This window comes from Vipera ursinii (genome assembly GCF_947247035.1).
Source record: "Vipera ursinii genome assembly, chromosome: 1".
NCBI lineage: Eukaryota > Metazoa > Chordata > Lepidosauria > Squamata > Viperidae > Vipera > Vipera ursinii.
Genome location: NC_139512.1, coordinates 262947460 through 262968143, shown reverse-complemented (window position 1 = coordinate 262968143; position 20684 = coordinate 262947460). Strand labels below are relative to the sequence as shown.

General features: G+C 38.4%; 1 protein-coding gene across 1 annotated transcript; it reads left to right on the top strand.

Moving 5' to 3' along the window:
• Nucleotides 1-4672: 4672 nt before the first annotated feature.
• On the top strand, nucleotides 4673-19623 carry LOC310632767 (vesicular inhibitory amino acid transporter-like; the record flags this gene model as incomplete). Its single annotated transcript, XM_083350186.1, is given in 4 exon segments — nucleotides 4673-4704; nucleotides 4872-5100; nucleotides 18492-18895; nucleotides 18897-19623. Coding segments are annotated over 4 exon segments (1392 nt in total).
• Nucleotides 19624-20684: the final 1061 nt, after the last annotated feature.

Genomic DNA, 20684 nt, shown 5'->3' with positions numbered 1-20684 from the left:
TTTAATAATATTGCCTGGGTTTTAAAACAAACATAGAAGAATATTTAAACTGATATTAATTAATAGCATTGCATAGTATGCACTGAAGAAAATGCAGACTGCTTCCATTAATAGCAATATCAAAAACGTGAATTATCCTCAACATGTATAATACTAACCAGCAAAAAAGATCTAAAACCTGTTTTTAAAGTTAAGCCCCTCTCTTGTCCTTAGAATTTTATCTCTGAAGACTTAAAACAGAAAGATGGAATTTTAATGCTGCCCTAAGTAAACTGAAGTCTGCATAGGTTAGACATAATAGAAGCTTTTTAAAAAGTATTATTATTATTTGCCCTACTTTGTGCCTATTGACTTAAATATGGACTCCTACCAACTACTGGGACTGTAATTTTCTTGGCAAGATTTCAGAAATAGCAATAGCACTTAGATTTATATACCATTTCACAGTGCTTTACAGCCCACTTTAAGCATTTTCCAGAGTCAGCAGATTACCCCCAACATCTGGGTCCTCATTTTACTGATCTTGGAAGGATGGAAGGCTAAGTCAATCTTGAGTCAAACTCCAGGCTATGGGCAGAATCAGCCTGCAATACTGCATTCTAACCACCGCGCCATCATGACTCTGAAATGGTTTGTCTTTGCTTCCTTCCTAGGGCTGAGAAAGTGGGACCAGCCGGTCTAAGATCATTTATCTGGTTTTGACATCTCCTGGTTTCTAGTTTGTTGCCTTAGCACTATACCAAACTGCCTCTAGGGCTAATTCTAGACCTCTTTAAAAATACATCACATGGAGCTGGTTTATATAGTGCATGAAGTTTTGCTTTGCTTAGGCATGGTTTACTGAATATACTCATGGTTGGCACAGTTCATACAACACAGCAAGTCAAAACTAAATAGATTGTTTGGGCTTACCATGATTTTTTTTTTGCAAAAAAATGTTTCCAGCTATAGGCCCCTTGATTTTCTGAAGCAACCTTAACCTCAGGTAATACCTATATAATGTTTTTATAGCTTACACAGAATCAATCTTTTAAGCTTTTTTTCTCACATCTAGAAATTTCTAGACCATTTGGACCATTCTTTGACACTCTGTCAATCATTTACAATATACAAAAATGTTGAGACTCTGGAAAGAATACAGAGAAGAGCAGTGAAAATGATTAGGAGACTGGAGGCTAAAACATAAGAACGGTTGCAGGAATTGGGTACATCTAGTTTAATGAAAAGAAGAGCTAGCTGTGAAATGATAACAGAGTTTCAATATCTAAGGGACTGCCACAAAGAAGAGGGTGGGTGGGTCAGGTCCAAAGTACCTGAAGACAAGGAGCAATGGATGAAAACTAATCAAGGAGAGAAGCAACCTAGAACTAAGGAGAAATTTCCTGACAGTTAGAATAATTCATAGTGGAATGACTTGCCTCCAGAAATTGTGGGTGCTCCAATGCTGGAGGATTTTAAGAAGAGATTGGACAACCACTTGTCTGAAATAGTATAGGGTTTCCTGCCTGAGCAGGGGTTTGGACTAGATGACCTTTCAGGTCCCTTCCAACTTTGTTATTCTGTTATTCTATTCTGTTATTCTTTGAGTATTTGCTCATGTGAGATCAATGTTCAATAAGAACAATAAAAGAACAATACAAAATTTATGACACATGAAAACATTTTAAAAGTCATAAACTCAAACAACGATCTGCTAAAAGCATTAGAAGGCCTTGAGATTAACCAGAAAGGATTTTTTTTTCTTCAGATGGCAAGGAGAGAAAAACAGCAAAGTCTGTAGCTGCCAGGATGTCTCCACCTCCTCCTAATTGCTATGTATTTCCTACTCATGAATGCTATGACAAGTAAACCTAATTGAGGTTAAATGTCTCCTAGCTTTCTTCTATTTTAAATAGCAAGAAAACCTCTAGCAATACACTGTTTCTTCATTTTTATTCTTAATAAAGCATTATACAATTGTTTTATATGGCAATAAGAAAAACACTTAGCTGAATCCCTGACTATGTGATGGGTATAATCAGGAGAGATATGACATTAGCAGCTTTTTTTAAAAAAAATGAATTGAAACACAGATTTAAAATTATTTAAGACTACTAGACTGAAAAACTAAACTGTCAAAGAAGCAAAAGTTTCACAGTTGTTCTTTTCATGTGTGATTGATTACATATTAAAATGGCATTCTTTGTCAGCATATTGCAGTGGATTACAGTGCTGTTTTTTGAATAAACAGTTGAAAGAGCAAAATGCTGTTAAAAAAAATCACCAACACCAACAGGGCAAGCCAGTAGAATTTAAAATGAGAGCAAACTCCACTGAAAATGTTACCTAGTTTGGATAATGAACTGTCTGCAAGAAAGCAACCAACCCTTCAGGACCACTAAAGGTAAAGGTTCCCCCGCACATGCGTGCTAGTCGTTTCCGACTCTAGGGGCCGGTGCTCATCTCCGTTTCAAAGCCGAAGAGCCAGCGCTTGTCTGAGGACGTCTCCGTGGTCATGTGGCCGGCATGACTAGACGCCAAAGGCGCACGGAACGCTGTTACCTTCCCACCGTAGTGGTTCCTATTTTTCTACTTGCATTTTTACGTGCTTTCAAACTGCTAGGTTGGCAGAAGCTGGGACGAGTAACAGGCGCTCATTCTGTTACGCGGCACTCAGGATTTGACCCGCCAAACTGCCGACCTTCTGATCGACAAACTCAGGACCACTAAGGACCCCTAATTAAAAATCTCTGGAATATGTTGATATAGACCAGGGGTAGGCAACCTTGGCTCTTTTATGCTTTGTGGACTTCAACCTCAGATTTCCTGAGCCAGCATGGCTAGCTCAGGAATTCTGGGAGTTGAAGTCCACGAGTCATAAAAAAGCCAAGGTTGCCTACCCCTGATATAGACTATGTTGGCATTACCCCAATTCAGAACAGCAAATAACAGTTGAAATCTGAATATTTCTCCTTCCTCACCCACTTCAGAGAGTTCTTAAGATTCATTGCTCTTTATAAATCTAGGACTGATCCTGAGGAAAGGAAGATTTGTAAGAATTACCTGTTGAAAACAAAATGTGGCACGTTGTCTAAATTAGGAAAATGTTGCCTAGTTCCTTTTGAGAAGAGTTTTCCTCTACATATCCTGCCCAATGTAAAAAAAAAAATTCCTATATCATTTTCTCATGAGCTACATAATGCCCATATGATGGCTGTCAAATTACTTTTGAATATGTAATAAAATGTCTCTTCTTTCTTTATTCTTTAATGTCATCTACAAATATTGTATGAATAAATTGAAGGCTATTTTATAGCCCTTCATAAACACTATAGGATGGGCTATGCAATGTATAGTTAGAATGGACAAGCCATAATTGCCTGATTGCATGTGACTTAATTTTGTGCCCAGAAGTGATAAAATTCAGTTGTTAATGACAATTTTGAGGAGTGCGTTGTTTTTTGTTTTTGTTTTTTACTTCTGGGATATTTTAAGATCTCCCCAAACCAATAATCATGTTTTTCCTCTTTTGTCTTCTGTGCTTACAACTACCAGCTTGCCAAACCTAGTAAATGAAAAACATAATCATGTTTTCCTCTTTTGTCTTCTGTGCTTACAACTACCAGCTTGCCAAACCTAGTAAATGAAAAACATAAAAAAACAAAACAAAAAAACCCCAAAGAACCCCACATTTCATCATTGTCTTATCAGTGGTACCTATATAGTCCTGAGAAACTAGAGCCTAATTTAAACAATAAGTATATACATTTGGCCCATCCCTTATCTATCAAGGCAAAGTCACACTTCAGAACCATTTTAAATTTAAGCCAAATTCAAACTAGAAATTTCTCACATTCAGATAAAAAAAAATCCCGTCTAAAGTTTCATTTTCTGAAGCTAGTGATTTATTTTTTACAAGTTGTGCCAGAGTGATTTAAATTTCGTGCTTGTCAAGCAAATAAATAAGTCAGGCTGAGTGAGGACCTGCTCTATTAGGATACAGTCAAATACTTCTGTAGTCCCTTTTTCCAGTATCTCTCATTTTTTTTAGTGCACATTTCTACAATTGCATTATGGAGGAATAGTTGCTAGTAATGAATCCTTGCATAAATACCTAGATAGCCGTATCTTCTGCCAGCTCCTTGTAGATGACTGACAATTGACAGTGGCTCAGTGGGTTAGGATGCTGAGCTTGTCGATCGGAAGGTCGGCAGTTTGGCGGGTCGAATCCCGAGCACTGCGTAACAGAGTGAGCGCCTGTTACTCGTCCCAGCTTCTGCCAACCTAGCAGTTCGAAAGCACGTAAAAATGCAAGTAGAAAAATAGGGACCACTATGGTGGGAAGGTAACAGTGTTCCGTGCGCCTTTGGCGTCTAGTCATGCCGGCCACATGACCACGGAGACATCCTCGGACAAGCGCTGGCTCTTCGGCTTTGAAACGGAGATGAGCACCGGCCCCTAGAGTCGGAAACGACTAGCACGCATGTGCGGGGGAACCTTTACCTTTTACCTTATCTATCTGCCAGCTCCTTGTAGCTGACTGACAATTGACTGCTGGACTCAATGACCATAACTGAGAGAAATTCAATTGGACATCTTGGTGTTCAGGACTCTCACTCTCCCACAATGAGAGCAGCACACTGAGAACTGTTGCAAACAGTCTTGTTAGACCTGCTTTTGGCACTGCCACTAAATGAAGAATTCAGCAGCATCTTCTTTGTCTCAGTATATCTTCCAGAAATTCAAATAAGACAGCACTGCTGGAAAATTAATTTCAACAAGAATAGTATAATTACTACAGCCATCTGGTATACCAGGGTAGCTTAAACAAAGCAAATGTTTTCATCTCTTTCAAATCACTTTAAGAGCACAAAATCTCTCTTTTTCAACAGGGTGAGGTGGAATGGTTGCCTCTCTACTGATGAAGAAAATGTGACTTTTTCCAGACAGGATGGACTGAATAGGATTCATGATGAAGAAGATGAAGAAGTAGACCTTTCTTTGGAGCTTGGTACACAGGTGCAAGACCAAAGCTGTGAATCCCAAGTGCGTACACAAAATGCTCAAAGTACACTGATCACTACTTGGGAGGCTGGTTGGAATGTAACTAATGCTATTCAGGTAACTTGGTGCTTGAAAATTAATTATGTTCATCTCTTCATCATTTTCTTAAATTGTTTTCATTTTGTTCCCTTTTGAAAATTTCCCATTCAAAGGAGAAAACAGCAGGTAAAATAAAATAATAATGAAGGAAATGCTGATTAAATTGTGGTTTTAGGGCTTTTATAGACTATAATGATTTACATTTATCCTGTCTCTCCTCCCCCCAAGACTTTACTCCCCAATTTTTGAAGATTAGATTGGGATAGGGTCATCTCATCTTTGCTTTTCTTACTCAGTTATGTTTTATATATAGTGATATTTCTGCCTAAGTAACTATATTTATAATGAGCTAGATGCAAACATAATCATATTTAACCAAAACCCATTGAAATAATTTTGACTTAAATTAATCAAAACTGAATTTCAGTGAGTCTACTTAAGCATGACTTATATCTAGAATCACCCCAAGGAGGTTAATGATTTGCAACCTCCTTGATGGATGGAGGCTAAATTCCAATCAAAACTTTATTGATCTCTACTACAGCTACATGCATCAAATGTTGGTCCACATTATTTGGATTGCTTTCATTAATGGGATTCAGACTGGAGTACAACCAATTGTTTTTGGCTTGATTGTTTTCACTATAACAATTGTAGCAGAACTGAATTAAGAACTGCATCAAAACGGATACTTGCTTTAATAAATATGCACAGTTGCCTACCATATTTAATTGTGTTTGAAATTAAAGAAGTGTGTATCTGTAATACTCCCACAGCAACTATAGATGTCTGAAAGAGGAAAAACATTTGGTTTTGCATATAAGCACGATCTGCTTCCATGAGGCCAATGATTTAATCTGCCTCACTGTGGCAGAAGTCCAGAAGTAACACTCTCCGTTTTGACATACGTTTTTAGCATTTTAACCAAATAGCCTTAAATAGCCACTTTGCCAATGGGCTTCTGTACATGCTTTGCTATCCAGCAAGTAAAGCAACTGCTCTGTTAACAATTAGCAGCGGCAGCTTCACTTCATATTCCCAATCTCCAACCGAGTGAAGCATTTGGTAGAACTTAAACACGGTTAGATAGGCTATTTATAAGAGAGTTTTAACATGAAAAAGTAAATGCAAACATATTTTGGTACTTCTTTGCACCATTCCATTTTCTGTCCTTAAAGGCAAGGGCTAACTTTCAAATTTAAGTTCAAATTTCAGTATTTCACTAAAGATCAGGCAGAAAATTGATTGTTTATAAGTTATTTATTGCAATGCTATTTCTTCCATTCAATCTAAAGATTATATTTAGTTTAAACAATGCCCATTCAGTGCGAAAGAAAAAAACCCACATTCTTTTGTTTGTATAAATGTTTAATTGTATTTTTTAAAAAACCAGCTTTATATAGATTTGATACAGCATGCAGGAAGCTTTTCATCAATAGATTGAAATACAGTTTCAATCGGTGAAAATATAGTGTTAAACAAAAACCAGTTTAAAATTATTACATAAACATTGCCAAAGATATTAGATACCTTATTTTGTCTAATGTTTTTGGAAATATAATATGCCAACATTGCAGCAGATGTTAATTAAAATACAGTTTTAAATATGAAAGGTGCTTTAATTGTTTGGGTAATAAGATACTAATATGCCACTAATAATCAATGGTTTTAATAAATAGTAAATAGCAAATCAGTTAAAATAGCAGTGTCAGAAGTACATATGCTGGAATTGTCTGTACATTTGCTTGAAGTATCTCATGATTCAGTAAAACTTCTTTGCAAGTAAACATACAATTATGAATGATGAAAATTGAAAGGACATTTCAGAGAATCATTTTAGTAAGATTTCATAAAGCCTATCTGATGTCTGAAATAAGTTAGTCCTACATTTGTTGTGCACAACAGCAAGGCAGATTTTTCAGTTGACCTGACTGAAGAATTTCTTTCCCCTTGATGCTTCCCCTGAGCCATAAAAAACATATAAGTTTACAACCGATTCCTAATATGCTTACATTATTGTGAACTCTTTGCTCTGTTACTCCTGCTGTTCTTTTCTTATTTCATCCAAACATTTCATCATGCTGTGTTGTATAGTTTATATGAGTTTATATTTCTCAATGTTTCCTTGTTTCTGTTTGAGATGCCCTACATTTAGTCATCACTAGATACATTTCAGGGGAAGATATGACAGTGGAAATTCAAGACTATAGGGTGCCTTCAGATTCTACCATGCTGCAAATGATTTATCTAGAAGGGCAATAGGCCTCAATTTCGTACTGAGTTTAGAAAATAGTTTGTTTTCTGATTGGAAAAAAGTCAGTTCCAAATTATGTTAATCATGATACATCCTTGACTAATCACAATGGTTTTAAGTGGGAGGATCTTTCAATCTATTTTAGATTTATGAACCATGTTTGAGTAAGTCAGTACTAACTCAGAACTAGTAGATGCATCTTTGAAAATATTTTTCTTTGTTGGTGTTGTCCAAATCTTACACTGAGAAACGATAATAATCATAGGCCTCATAGAATCTTAGAAACACATAGCTGCGGAGGACTATTTAGGCCATCAAATTCAAACTCTTAATCTGTGTAGGAATCCAAATTAAAGCAACTTGACAGCTATCTCCAAATAACTGTTAAATAACTAATTCTCCTTGAACACATCCAACAAATGGAAGCCACTATTTCTCTAGATAACACTATCAAAATGTTATTTCTGTTTTTTTCCGTACCATAGAACTAGTGTCCCTCTTCCTGTGTTCTAAGGCCATTCATGTCCTTCACTTTGGAAACAACAGATGTTGGCTTTTTTCTGTATTATGTATGTTTAGATATTTGAAGAGTGCTTTCATAAATTTCCCTTGTCCCTATCTCTTCAAGGTTACACATACCCCTCTCTTTCAGTCTCTCTTTACAGGAACTATGTTGTAGTCCACTTTTGTGGAGTTCTTCCAGTTTGCCTGAATCCTTCTGAAAGTATGGTGCCCAAACTGGATGTACTATTTGAGATGGAGTATTTGACTAATGCAGTATAAAAGAACTTGTGACTCAAGAAGAGCAGCACAACTGTGATGGAATGTAGTCTGAAGTCCCAGAACAAAAAGAGTTGCTTCCCAGAGGGCAAAGAAGCAATGGAGCTTGGAAAGTCAGATAGGCATGAAGAGGGCTGAGATGGCCCTCTCTAGCAATTCACAGCATATATATAATTAAGCAGTAGAATTATTTCTGAGTACTTTCTTTATTATTCTTCACCTACAGACAAAATCTTGCAGACTACAGTAAGACTCCAAACTACATTCCACTGCGGGACCCCAACAATGTGTATATGGGATACCGATCTACCTATGTGTTAACATTAATTTGAATTCTGTTGCCTTTTATGTTTTTTATTTACGGAATCCTGTTTTTTTCCTTTAAAAGCAACAATACGATGGGGTGATAAAAATAGAAAAACCCATATGAAATAATAACGAATTGGAACTTGGAGGGAAAAGGTCTTTGCAGACCTTAGAAGAATGATTAAAGCAATCAGTCTGCTCTTTACTGGTAGGAAGTGAGTGTTATAAATGAGAATGACACCGTTGTTTTGCCCTACCCTGAGGAAAGGGCAACAATCTTTTGCATGGCAATTAAGAGCTAGCAGTTCCAAGTTCCGTTTGAAGTCATGTAAGATAGCTAGCATAAACGATCAAACGAGAAAAGTGCTATGCTCTGTGTTGTTTGGGAAATAAGAATGGGAAAGGCTCAGTCACTTCAGGGTCCACAAGGAAAAGAAATGCATTCCAGTTATATTCTTTATTGAGTCTCGACCTTTATACCTACAAATCCCAACATTTCTTTAATGTTAATTGTTGCCTCCTGGATTTTAGCTCTAACTGGTTTCCAAAGCATCTTACTTTAACTTAACTTTAAAGTAATGTTAAGCTATTTAAGGAATTAATCAACACCAGAGCATTGGGATAAATTAAAACAAGTTAACCACTTGATTTAAGATCAACTCTAAAAATAATGGAATTCTCCAAAGCCCACTGGAAACTGTCCAGCGATGAGACGTTGCTTCAAATCCTGTAGGGTAACTGTCCAAACACAGCTCATTTTTAACTAGATGGAGGTGATTCACATTAAGGGAAAATAAAATACTCCTCTTGCTTATGAGTTTAGAATATCTCAACCCTCTTGTTAAGAGGAATCAAGGCTCCCTCAGATTTTTTCATACTCATACTAACATTTCTGTTGTAGACCAGCCTTTCCAATTTATTGTTACTATTATTATTATTATTATTATTATTATTATTATTATTATTATTATTATTATTATTATTACTCCCAAATTTTGCCAGGAAAAGCAAGGATTGTAGCAACAAAACCTTTTTTTCCATTTTCTTGTATCCTTTACATTATATTAGCTATCCTCTCTTCTTTTTTACCATTCTCTTTCTCTCTCGTCTGTCTGTCTGTCGATATGTGTAACTCCCTGTATTTTTTTAAAGTGTCATCTCAGAATAATATCCCTCATTTGTAGAACTCAGATTGTTCAAACAGAATCCACTAAATTATAAGTGAAAGGTGCAATTTTATTTACGACAGAAGGAATTTTTCTAGCAGATTTTGCATATTTCACATCCAGAAAAGAGAAATGATTAAAAATACCATAAGCAAAGTTTCCTATGTGAGAAACAATAAGAAAAAACCCCAGATATTTAGTACGGTATCATATTTGATTATTATTTTTTTGTTATAAAGCTCCTTTGGGTCAGTTTTACTAACCCAATGAGCAGAAGGATCTATGAGTGCTAAACAGGCCTAATTGTTTAAATTTCATTTTTTAAAGTCAGCTAGTGGATTCTGTACCAGGTACCCTGTAAATTGTTCCATGATACTCATAATATAAATTTAAGTATTAGCTTTTTCATCCCCTTCATATTTTATTCTTTCCACCTCAACAGAATGTTGGAGAGAAATCCTGTGAAGGAGTACAGGAGTTTGTTATATCAGCAGGATTAGTCTCCAGAACTGACTATAACAAAACCAGATTTGTGAGGGCAGGGGGAAACCAGCAAAAGCAAAACTTAATTCAGAAGTGATTTGAATCCAATCAGAGTCTGAAGGGAAGACCATTGCAGGAAACACAATCCCCAATGTATCCTTAAAGGTAATTTTTCCCCCTGCCCAGTTGTGTTCATCTCTAGGAGGAAGTGCTTATCTCCATTTCTTAGCTGAGGGAGACAGTGTGGTCCGAGGACATTTCCATGGTCATAAGGCCAGTACTACTATATGCTGAGGCATGTGGAATGCTGTTACCTTCCCACAGAAATGGTACCTATTTACCTGCTCACATTTGCATATTTTCCAACTGCTAGATGGGCAGGAGCTGAGATAGGAACAGAAGCTCTCCTCATGCAGCGCTTGGATCTCAAACCTGGGTTGTCAGCTTTCCAATGGACAAGCTCAGTGTCTTTAACCTCTGAGCCAGGGGTCCCCAACCCTCAGGCCCTGGCCCACTACTGGGCCACAGCCTGTTCAGAATCAGGCCGTGCAAGCAGCAGGTGAGCGCGCGTGCATGCATCAAGCTCCCTTCATGCAAGTGGCGGCTGCTTGTGCTCACACACAAAGCTCCCCTCAGATGAGCAGTGGCTGCTTGCCCTCACATATGGCCGCTTGCATTTGTGCATGCCCCACCTACTCCCCCATGCTGGGCTGCCAAGCTAGAAAAGTTGGGGACCTCTGCTCTGAGCCATCACACCCCTTGCATCCTTAGGGATATACAAATAAGTGTAGACAACAGAGGCAAAGACAGGAGGAAGAGCCATTACCAGGCAATAAGTGGCTCTTGAGCCAGGTCAAGAAAACAGGGTAAGAAAATGTCTTTTGCAAACTCTTTCTTAGTTCACACGAAGATGAAGTGCAGGAAGGAAGGCACATGCAGACTTGCAGGATTCCATTACTATCATTTTTATAATAAAAGTAGTCCTAACCTATATATAGTCTTGGTTTCTTAATCTGTTCCAGTTTGTATAGGTTATGGCTTGCAGTGCAAATACTTCCATTCTGTGTGTCCCCCCCACCCACATTTCCTGATCATGTGATCCAGAGCAGAGCACTTAAGCACATATACACACATATGTGCATCACAAGAGGAATACTGCCAAAATGTTTATTGGAAACTTAGTACAACATGTAAAGTTTAAATCCAACAAATTATTTGTGCAATGACACACTAAACTTAATTTCTTGATCACGACTTATTAAATGAACAGCTGGCTTCACACAACATGCTAAGCTATACACATTGGTTTACAAACTTCAGTTGCTAAGAGATCCTCGGTGCTCTCTGAGCTTGGTTGTTTTCTTGCAGATGTTTTGACTTGGCTGAGCAGCTTTTATGCGAATGCGAGTTTTTTGGTTAGTAAAAAGCATAAAGTGCAAATGCAGTGTTTTGAACCAACCAGTGATCTGACTGCTTTTTACTTTTGTCGAAATTAATATATTTCAGCAAGTATAAAATGAACTAGATACTTTTTTAAGCCACTCATTTCTGTTGGTCCTTGCCTTTTATGTCAGCAGGTCTGTGGATTGCATTTCTTATATATGCTTGTGTGAGGGAATCAAAAACCTACCTATTTCATGCTTCTTCGAGTCCCCTTTCCATGAAAGACATAATGATAAGGTTTTCGCCATGTAAGGCCTGCAAGAGTCCCTTTAAGATGGTAAGAGGAAAGTCTGTACTATATACTACTGAAATATCTGCAATCCTGTTACTTGAGGTGGATGCTGTAACTTTTAAAGCTTCCATTTCTTTCCATTTTATCTTTTGTGTAAGTAAATTGCTTGAATAAGCTGCCTTAAAAGAAGAGGAGAAAAAAAGAAAGCTAAAGCAATGCTTTAAGGAAAACAAATTTTAAAAAAAGCTGTAAACCCAACATCTCGGTGATTGACAGCCTAAGGCTCAAATTTTGTGTAGGCAAAACTTTTTCTTTTCTTCAAGAAAATCCATTTTTGTTAAGACGTTAGTAAAAAAAAATGATAAGCCAAACAAAAGCAACTCCCAGTGTTTGCAAGGAGAGGTTCCAGGAAAAGTGTGATGACTTTAGGGCAGAAATCTATATCCATAAGCTGCAAATAAATGGTATTTACAGCAGTCCTTTCTCTCACCATGTATCTATGGTTAATCTATCATGCATTACTAAGTGCATAAAGCTAGCAATGGTGTGCGTTTTCTTGAGCAAAAGTAAAGCATGATGCTTCCCTTGCTCAAATGAGCAAACAGAGCTATTCCAGAACATCAAATGCCCTAAAAACTGATTACACAGAGCCATGATGACAAATCACACCCTGTTTCTCAGAGTTAGTGAGCTGTAGAGAATCTTTTCCCTTGGAGATAAATGGGGAAAAAATGAACCTTTCTTCTATCACGTATCAATTATGAGGATAGTTAGAGGACCCACCATCTGAACTGATACTGTTTCTTGCTCTTGTTTTGTGACACTCAGAGGAAAATATCTTGCTAAGGCTGTTTCATTCATGCTCCTTTCATTGTTTGGAAGAAAAATTAAGCAAATGCCATCCTTGCTTAACTTTCTGGCTAGGTTCAGGTCATATAATAAGCCACATTGCTTAATTGTGGCTTGTTGAATAAATCATGGTTGCCTGGGCTTAAATTGCAGGATGCTATAATCCATGGTTCAGAAAATATAACAGGTGGGTTCGCACAAATTTTAAACCCCATTCTTGTTTCCCAAATGTTCCTTGCAATGTCTTTTTCCTATTTTGAGGGATAGGATAGGAAAGTATATACGAAATGTATATATTAGGAGAAATATACATGTTTCTGGACTAGGTCCTACTTCATTAAATATATGTAAACAACTTGATATATTTACATGACAATAGGAAAAATATATTTATTTATATTTATATTTATAAGATTTTTATACCGCCCTTCTCCCGAAGGACTCAGGGCGGTGTACAGGGCAATAAATATTAAAATACAAAGTACAAAAGTTAAAAAGCAATTAAATAATTATGCCCAATATATACAATAGTTAAAACCATATTAAAACCCAACCCCCAAACCCAACAGACCAGGCCGGCTTGCTCAAATAAATAGGTTTTTAGATCCCGCCAGAAGGAGCGAAGGTTGGGGGCCATCTGGAGCTCAACCGGCAAGCGGTTCCACAGGTCTGGTGCGCCCACAGAGAACGCCCTCCCCCTGGGGGCCACCAGTCGACATTCTCTGATCGGAGGCACCCTGAGGAGGCCCTCTCTGTGGGAGCGCACTGGACGGAGGGAAGTTGACGCCGGCAGCAGGTGCTGCCGTAGGTAATCCGGACCCATGCCATGTAGGGCTTTGTAGGTCATTACCAGCACCTTGAATCTCACCCGGAGGGCAACCGGCAGCCAATGCAGCTCGTGGAGCAAAGGTGTAACATGGGAGTATCAGGAGACCCCCCAACACAACTCGCGCGGCTGCATTCTGCACCAGTTGAAGCCTCCGAGTGGTCTTCAAGGGCAGCCCCATGTAGAGAGCATTACAGTAGTCCAAACGAGAGGTCACGAGCACATGAGTGACTGTACGCAAGGCATCCCGGTCCAGATAGGGCCGCAACTGGCACACTAGGCGAACCTGGGCAAAGAACCAGAACATTAATCGTGCATCACCATTAAACATTATTAAGATGGCAGAAGATGTCTTTTGTGTGTTTATCATGTTAGTAGTTCTGTATGTGGAATTCATGCTGCATCAATAATATACACTAAGCCTCCTGAATTTTAAAGAACCAAACCGCTGACACGGCTGGCCTTGTTTAGACATTCAGTTGATATCCAATATGTGCATGGATCAAGCTGGAAAGAGAGCAGCCTGAACATGCTGGTCTTGCTCCATTCTCTCTTGAGCCCTGGATGTAGACAGCTACATTATGGAAAGGAATTTGTATTTGATATTTATTTAATACAGCTCTTCACACAGTGTGGAATCCTATTTTGCTATGGTTCTGGACTATTTGAAGATGAGTGCTCACATCAAAGCCAATTTCAATACATTACATTCTCCTCCTCCTCCTCCTATTTAGAACTTCACTGAACAACTCCAATTTTACCTACCTGGAAGAATTCATCTAAATTCCTGAATGGATTTCAAGTGTTGGAGAAAAAAACATCCTTAAGGAAGACATTAGGTGTTATGCTGGAGGCAGGAATGTGACAGGATAACATCTGGATGCCATAGTCTTTATTTTATTCTCTCTCTCTCTCTCCTCCTTCCATATATTGCCCCCTTCTCTGTCCTTTGTCTTTTCTAGTTTACATCCACTGTTCCTTTCCTTTAGGTTTTTAAATTGGATCCCATTTTTTTGAATGTTTAACCAGATCCTAATTTGCCCAGATCAAGTCAGTTCACAGTTTTGGAACCCATCCCAAGCTGCAGCAGCTGGATGGTGCACAACAGACAGAAGATAGAGAATCAAAACAAGAATAGAATAGAAGTCTCTAGATGGCCACCAGAAGCAATGAGCCCTGGTTCAAAACGCTGAGGAATAGTGTTGCTTTAACAGTTTTCTGAAATGCCAGAAACTAAGGGCTGCTTGAATCTCTGGAGACCAGAAATTCCCAAATAAAGAAAATGCAACAGATAAGGGTTGCCAGCACATTCCTGCCCCACCCTTACTCCATACAGAAGCTAATGTTAGGCCAGCCTGGACCCATACCTTCATCACTAGACAAAATAATAATCTTTTGGATTTTGGACAGTTTACCTTCTGTCTTTCAGATTCAACTAAAGGAAGCATTCTTCTATATTTCAGCTGTAAAAGATTTATTTCTTTTTTTTACATTTAGATCAGCAGGCATTGAATTAACATGCACAGGTGCCAGAGTTCAAAGCAATCAGATTGCAATTGCTCGCCAAGGCACCTTCCCTTCCCTAGATAAAACAACCTCTGACGGTGATATTGTGTTTTCTTAGAAAATATGCCAGCAAAATACATAATGCTATGGAGAAAGCAAACAAGTAGAAAATTAACATAATATATTTATGCACAAGTTGGAAGACCATAGAAACATAAAGAAGCCTTTCTCACCATTAAAATAAACAAAGAAGGGGGTCGTTAACTTTCAATTTCATATTTCTAATACAAATATCTACTGTAAATAGAAATCCTGTACAATCAAGCAGCAGCTAAATCTTACTATTTTAAAGCTAAGATTTCTTAATAATGGAATAATGTGATTTGGGACCAGAATTGAGTGTCAGGATCTTGGATTCCTAAAAGATAATTCCCTTTTAAATCTGGACAGTTGTAATGCTTCAAATGAGACTCCAGCTTTATGGGTATATGCAAACACAAAGATAATAAATTTTCTAAAAGTATACAATAGTTTACCTAAAGAGACACCTATAATCCTTAGAATATTTTGTACTAAAATTTTCAACCTAAAATGACTTATAAAGGCCTTCTTATTTTAATGTATTTCTGTTACAATTTCTTGTTTAAGCGTGTAGCCACAAGAAGTTTGGATTGCCCAAACATATTACTTCAGTATAATGGCTCCATAAAGCTGGGAGGTTAATGTGGGTTATTTTTGGACTTTCTGTGTTTGTAAAAGCAGTGGTAAATGCACTGCTACTTAAAATGTTTGTTCCCAGTATTTTGCTAACTGTTTTTTTGATGAGAAATGTTAATTAATTTCTGAACTAGGTCCTACTTCATTAAATGCATGTAAACAACTTGATAGGGATATACTTACATGACAGCAGAGAACAATATATGTCAACACTAGGGCCAAAAAGGCTATTAAATTGTACAGCACCATCAAACTGATTTTTGGTAGAAAATAGGGTAGAAGATAGAAAATATGGTAAGAAAATATATTTTCTGTGCTTCTTGTGTTAGTTCTGTATCTGGAATTAATGCTACATCGATATTGTACACTAAACCTGCTGGATTTTAAAGAACTGAAACATGGACACTACTTAGAGTGTGATTCCCAGTATTTTACTTTGTTGGTTTTATTGATGCTGCCAAAATAGTGGGCTGGCAACCATTCTTCCTATCCTGATATGAAGGTCCAGTATGATGCTTGGATTTGATATGGTTAAAAGGAAAAGATATTTTAGAGAGCCACAGCCAGAACAGCTACATTTAGGACATTTGGGTTCAGCATAAAGATTGCTCCAATCAGTAAAAATGGAAGAAATTAAAAGAAGCATAAAAGTGCTGGGTTCATCTGCTGTGGTACAAATCAAATCTATTCTACACTTCATCCACTCCCATGGAAAGAAAATAGAAAGAGTATGAATCTAGCAGAAAAGGGGATTAAAGGGAAGGGTACATCTGGTTCCACAAATTACAACATTGGTCAGATCAACATAGAGCTGTACCAATTGCTAAAGTGGATCAGACGGCTATTCCTGATATATTGTATTGTAATTTTAATTCCTATCAGTGATTCCTTTTCTTTCCTGCCCCTTCCCCCTTCATTTTCACTTTCCAGATTCTAGGGAGATGTAGCAGAAGGAATGGTGGACTGATAAATTGACACATGACCAGGATGAAGAGCCATTATTTTCCATCCCTTTGTCTTAAATCTATATAATATAAACTGATATTAAATCTTAAATATTTTTGGTGTTACTTACAATCCCGAAGTGCTAAAGTCTGGCATTATTTGGGAGTCTGGCATTATTTGGGAGCTGAATGCAGTGGCATCTCACTCTCTATAACTGTTACATATTTGTAAAACCCTCAAGTCACTAATAAATGAATTTGCTGTAAGATTTGAGCAAAAGAGTGACTGAACACTGTACAGCTTCTCACTGAAATACTGTAGATGTGCCAATAGAAAGGTAAGGAAGAATATGAATGAAACACCCCCATACACAGTACCATTAAAACAGCTGCATCATTTGCACAGCTCATGTGGTGGGTTCAAGACTTCTTTGTCGCTGTCTTGCTATGTGTGGGCGTACAAAATCACTTTTCCAGATACTGTTTGGAACATGTTTTGAAGCAGGCATATAAACCTAGAAAAAGATACAGCTATTTTGATAATACTGAGAGGGGTTTGATAGATGGTCCCACACATTATAAAGTAGCTCCATCAAATGCTTTACATAGTCCCTATGGCGGGTAGGTAGTATAACTATATTAAAAGTCTGCCTCTGGAACAGGCAATAAATCAATAACTCTCCCTCTCAAAAATACAGCTGACTTAATATTCATTTCTTGGATAGAATCTTGCAAACAAAATTGCAGCCAGAGGAAGAGCTCCTTGGACAGAGAGGGTCACAGGACCAGTCCCTGATGTCTCTACATTTTTTTTAAAAAAAAGTATGCTAGCAAATAATAGAAGAATAAATATTCCCCACGTTCTGAAGAGCTCGTGCTAACCTCTCATAGTACTATCCGCCATTGTGGAAGTGTTAGAAAATCTGTCCTCATTCTGGTTATTTTGGTATAATTGCGGTTGGCTAAATTAAAAAATACACTCCTAGGGAAATAACCATAGCCTGCATTGCTGCCAAGAAAACAAAGGGACATAACCATCAGGACTCAATTTTCACTCAAGGGAATCTTTACTTTTTGTAGACGGGTCTATTCTGTGTCGATCTCTAGGATTTTTTATTTTTATCAGCATTGCTCAAACTGACAGGACTGTGGAATAAGATGAGGAAGAGATAGAATATAAACTAAAATCAGGATCTATGTAGTAGCATAAATTTTTTCTCTCTTAATTAGGAAAAAAATTAAAATATCATTTCTCCGCTCAGCACTGAGAGGAGAAGGAACTTGTTTCTGGGTCTAAGTCAAAAGAAAAGGGTCCCCCCCACTTACCACAGACCCATGGGAATGTAGAAATATAAGGAAGCATTGAAAAAGAGTATTGCAAAGTTAGAAAAGATTCATGAGAAGCTCCTCATGTTTATTTATTAGCATAGCTGCTAAAAGTGTCATTTCCCTATTTGCATACAGCATGTGAAGACAGCTAAAGCTCTTTGATTTTATCATTATTGAACTGCTATCGAACATTAATATGCACCATGATTAAATAGCTGCTTCAGAGCCTTTCAGAATTATGACTGTAATCACAACCAGTATTTAATATTTAATAAGAGCTTGTCTCTGCTGTTCACCCCTACGCAGCTTCCTAGGCTCTCCTGCCAGCAGTTGTGTTTGTATGTTTGTGTGTATGCATTTGTGTGCATGTTTCTTCTAACTTCGTACGTTGTAAATATATGCATTTGGGGGCAACCATTATTTAGTGCGACAGGTTAATGTAAGAGAAGCCATTCTGTGCAATTAGCCAAAGTTAGCCATTGTCAGCTGCAGGTTTGAATGGACAATTTCTAAGCAACATCTTTTTTCAGGGTTGGTTTTTTTTTTTTTTGTCTTCTCTGTGTTTTGTCTCTAGGGGATTTCTGTTCTAGGCTTGCCATATGCTCTGCTCCACAGTGGATACAATGGGCTGCTTCTTATTATCCTTGCTGCAGTCTTCTGTTGCTACACAAGCAAAATTCTTATCGCTTGCCTCTATGAGGAAAATGAAGATGGGCAGCTTGTCAGAGTGAGAGGCACATATGAAGACATCGCTAACGCTTGCAGCAGAGGGTTGTTTCCAAAACTTGGTGGCAGAGTGGTCAACGCGACCCAACTAATGGAGCTGATCATGACGTGCATTTTGTATTTGGTTGTTAGTGGGAACTTGCTGTCACATAGCTTTCCAACTTTACTAATGACCGAGAAAACCTGGTCCATAATTGCATTTATAGGTCTGCTGCCCTGCGTGTTTATCAAAACCTTGAAAGTTGTATCCAGACTCCTTGGCCCATTTTATCACCATATTTGTAGTGATCACTTACTGTTTGACCCAAAGACACCATTGGTCTTGGGCAAGGCTCAAGCTGTCGGTAGAATTCGAAGGTTTTCTGATTTCAGTTGGTGTGATCATTTTTAGTTACACTTCACAAATTTTCCTTCCTACCCTTGAAGAAAGCATGCAAAGTCCTAGAGAGTGTAGGCCTATGTTGAACTGGACCCATTTCTTGGCTTGCGTATTCAAGACAATCTTTGCAGTAACGGCACTGCTAACCTGGGGAGAAGAAACCAAAGAGGTTATTACTGATAACCTTCCTTCATCCTTACAGACTTCAGTGAACTTGTGTCTCTTGGCCAAGGCACTCCTGTCCTACCCATTGCCCTTTTTTACAGTCACAAAAATATTGCATGCTTACGTATCACCTAGGGACAAAGTCAACTATAAATCACCATGGCTTGCTGTACTTTTAAAAAGTGTCCTGCTCCTATTGACTCTCCTGATGGCCATGTTCATACCACACTTTATCCTTCTTATGGGTCTAACTGGAGGTGTTACTGGTGCAGCGGTGACCTTCCTTCTTCCTTCTTTTTTCCACCTAAAGCTGAAATGGGAAAAGCTGATGCCGTTTGAGAAATGTGCAGACATATCCGTGTTTATCTTGGGTATATTCTGTACCTTAGCTGGCCTGATATGCTCAATAAAAAGTTTATTGAAAGCTTTTGGATAAAATGGGGAAGGACAAACCCAAGTATCTTAATATTTTGCAATCATGAAACATTAGAATTTAAATAAAAATACAAGCAGTCCTCGACTTATGACCACAATTTCTGTTGTTAAGTGAGACTTCTGTTAAATGAGTTTTTTCCCATTTTACGACCTTCACATTTGTTAAGTGAATCACCGGAGTTGTTAAATTAGTAACCCAGTTGTTAAGTGAATGTGGCTTCCCCATTGACTTCGCTTGTCAGAAGGTCCCAAAAGGTGATCACATGACCTTGGGACACAGCAATTGGCCATAAATATGAACCAGTTGCCAATCATGTGAATTTTGATCACATGATTATGGGAATGCTACAAAGGTCGTAACTTTGAAAAACAGTCATAAGTCACTTTTTTCAGTGCTGTTATAACTTGGAATGGTCACTGAATGAACTGTTGTAAGTTGAGGACCACCTGTAAAGGATTGGATGGGGTTGGATCTAGAACAGGGGTGTCAAACTCAATTTCATTGAGGGCTGCATCAGCATTGCGGTTGCCCTCAGGGGGCCGGGTGGGTGTGGCCAGGGTGGGTGTGGCCTACTGGGTGGGTGTGGCTAGAGTGTGTATGGCCTGCTGGGTGGGCGTGGCCAGCTCTACATCGTTTGCATCAAGGGTGCCTATGGGGGCCTGGGCAGGAGTGGGACAGATCTAAGGGTCTCTGGCAGAAGGAGGGTCTCTGGGCCAGGGCCAAGGCAGTGGGGGCCATTCCCTCACTGCTTCCAGGATGGTTTCGCGGGCCACATGAAACCACTTCGCGGGCCGGATCCGGCCCCCGGGCCTTGTGTTTGACATGTCTGATCTAGAAGACAATAGCCATGCTTCAGCCCCACTGAAATCAGCATGATAGCAATGGTTAAAAAGTTCCATTAGTTTCAACAAATGAAGACAAAGGAGCTGAATCTTTGATTTGGAATAAAGGCAGTTGTCCTTGGCTTTGGACTAACCTAGTGAAAGCCACACCTCAAAAACAGGATGGGACCAAAAACATTGGGGGTGGGGGGGTGCCATAACAAAAACCAGTTTTGATTT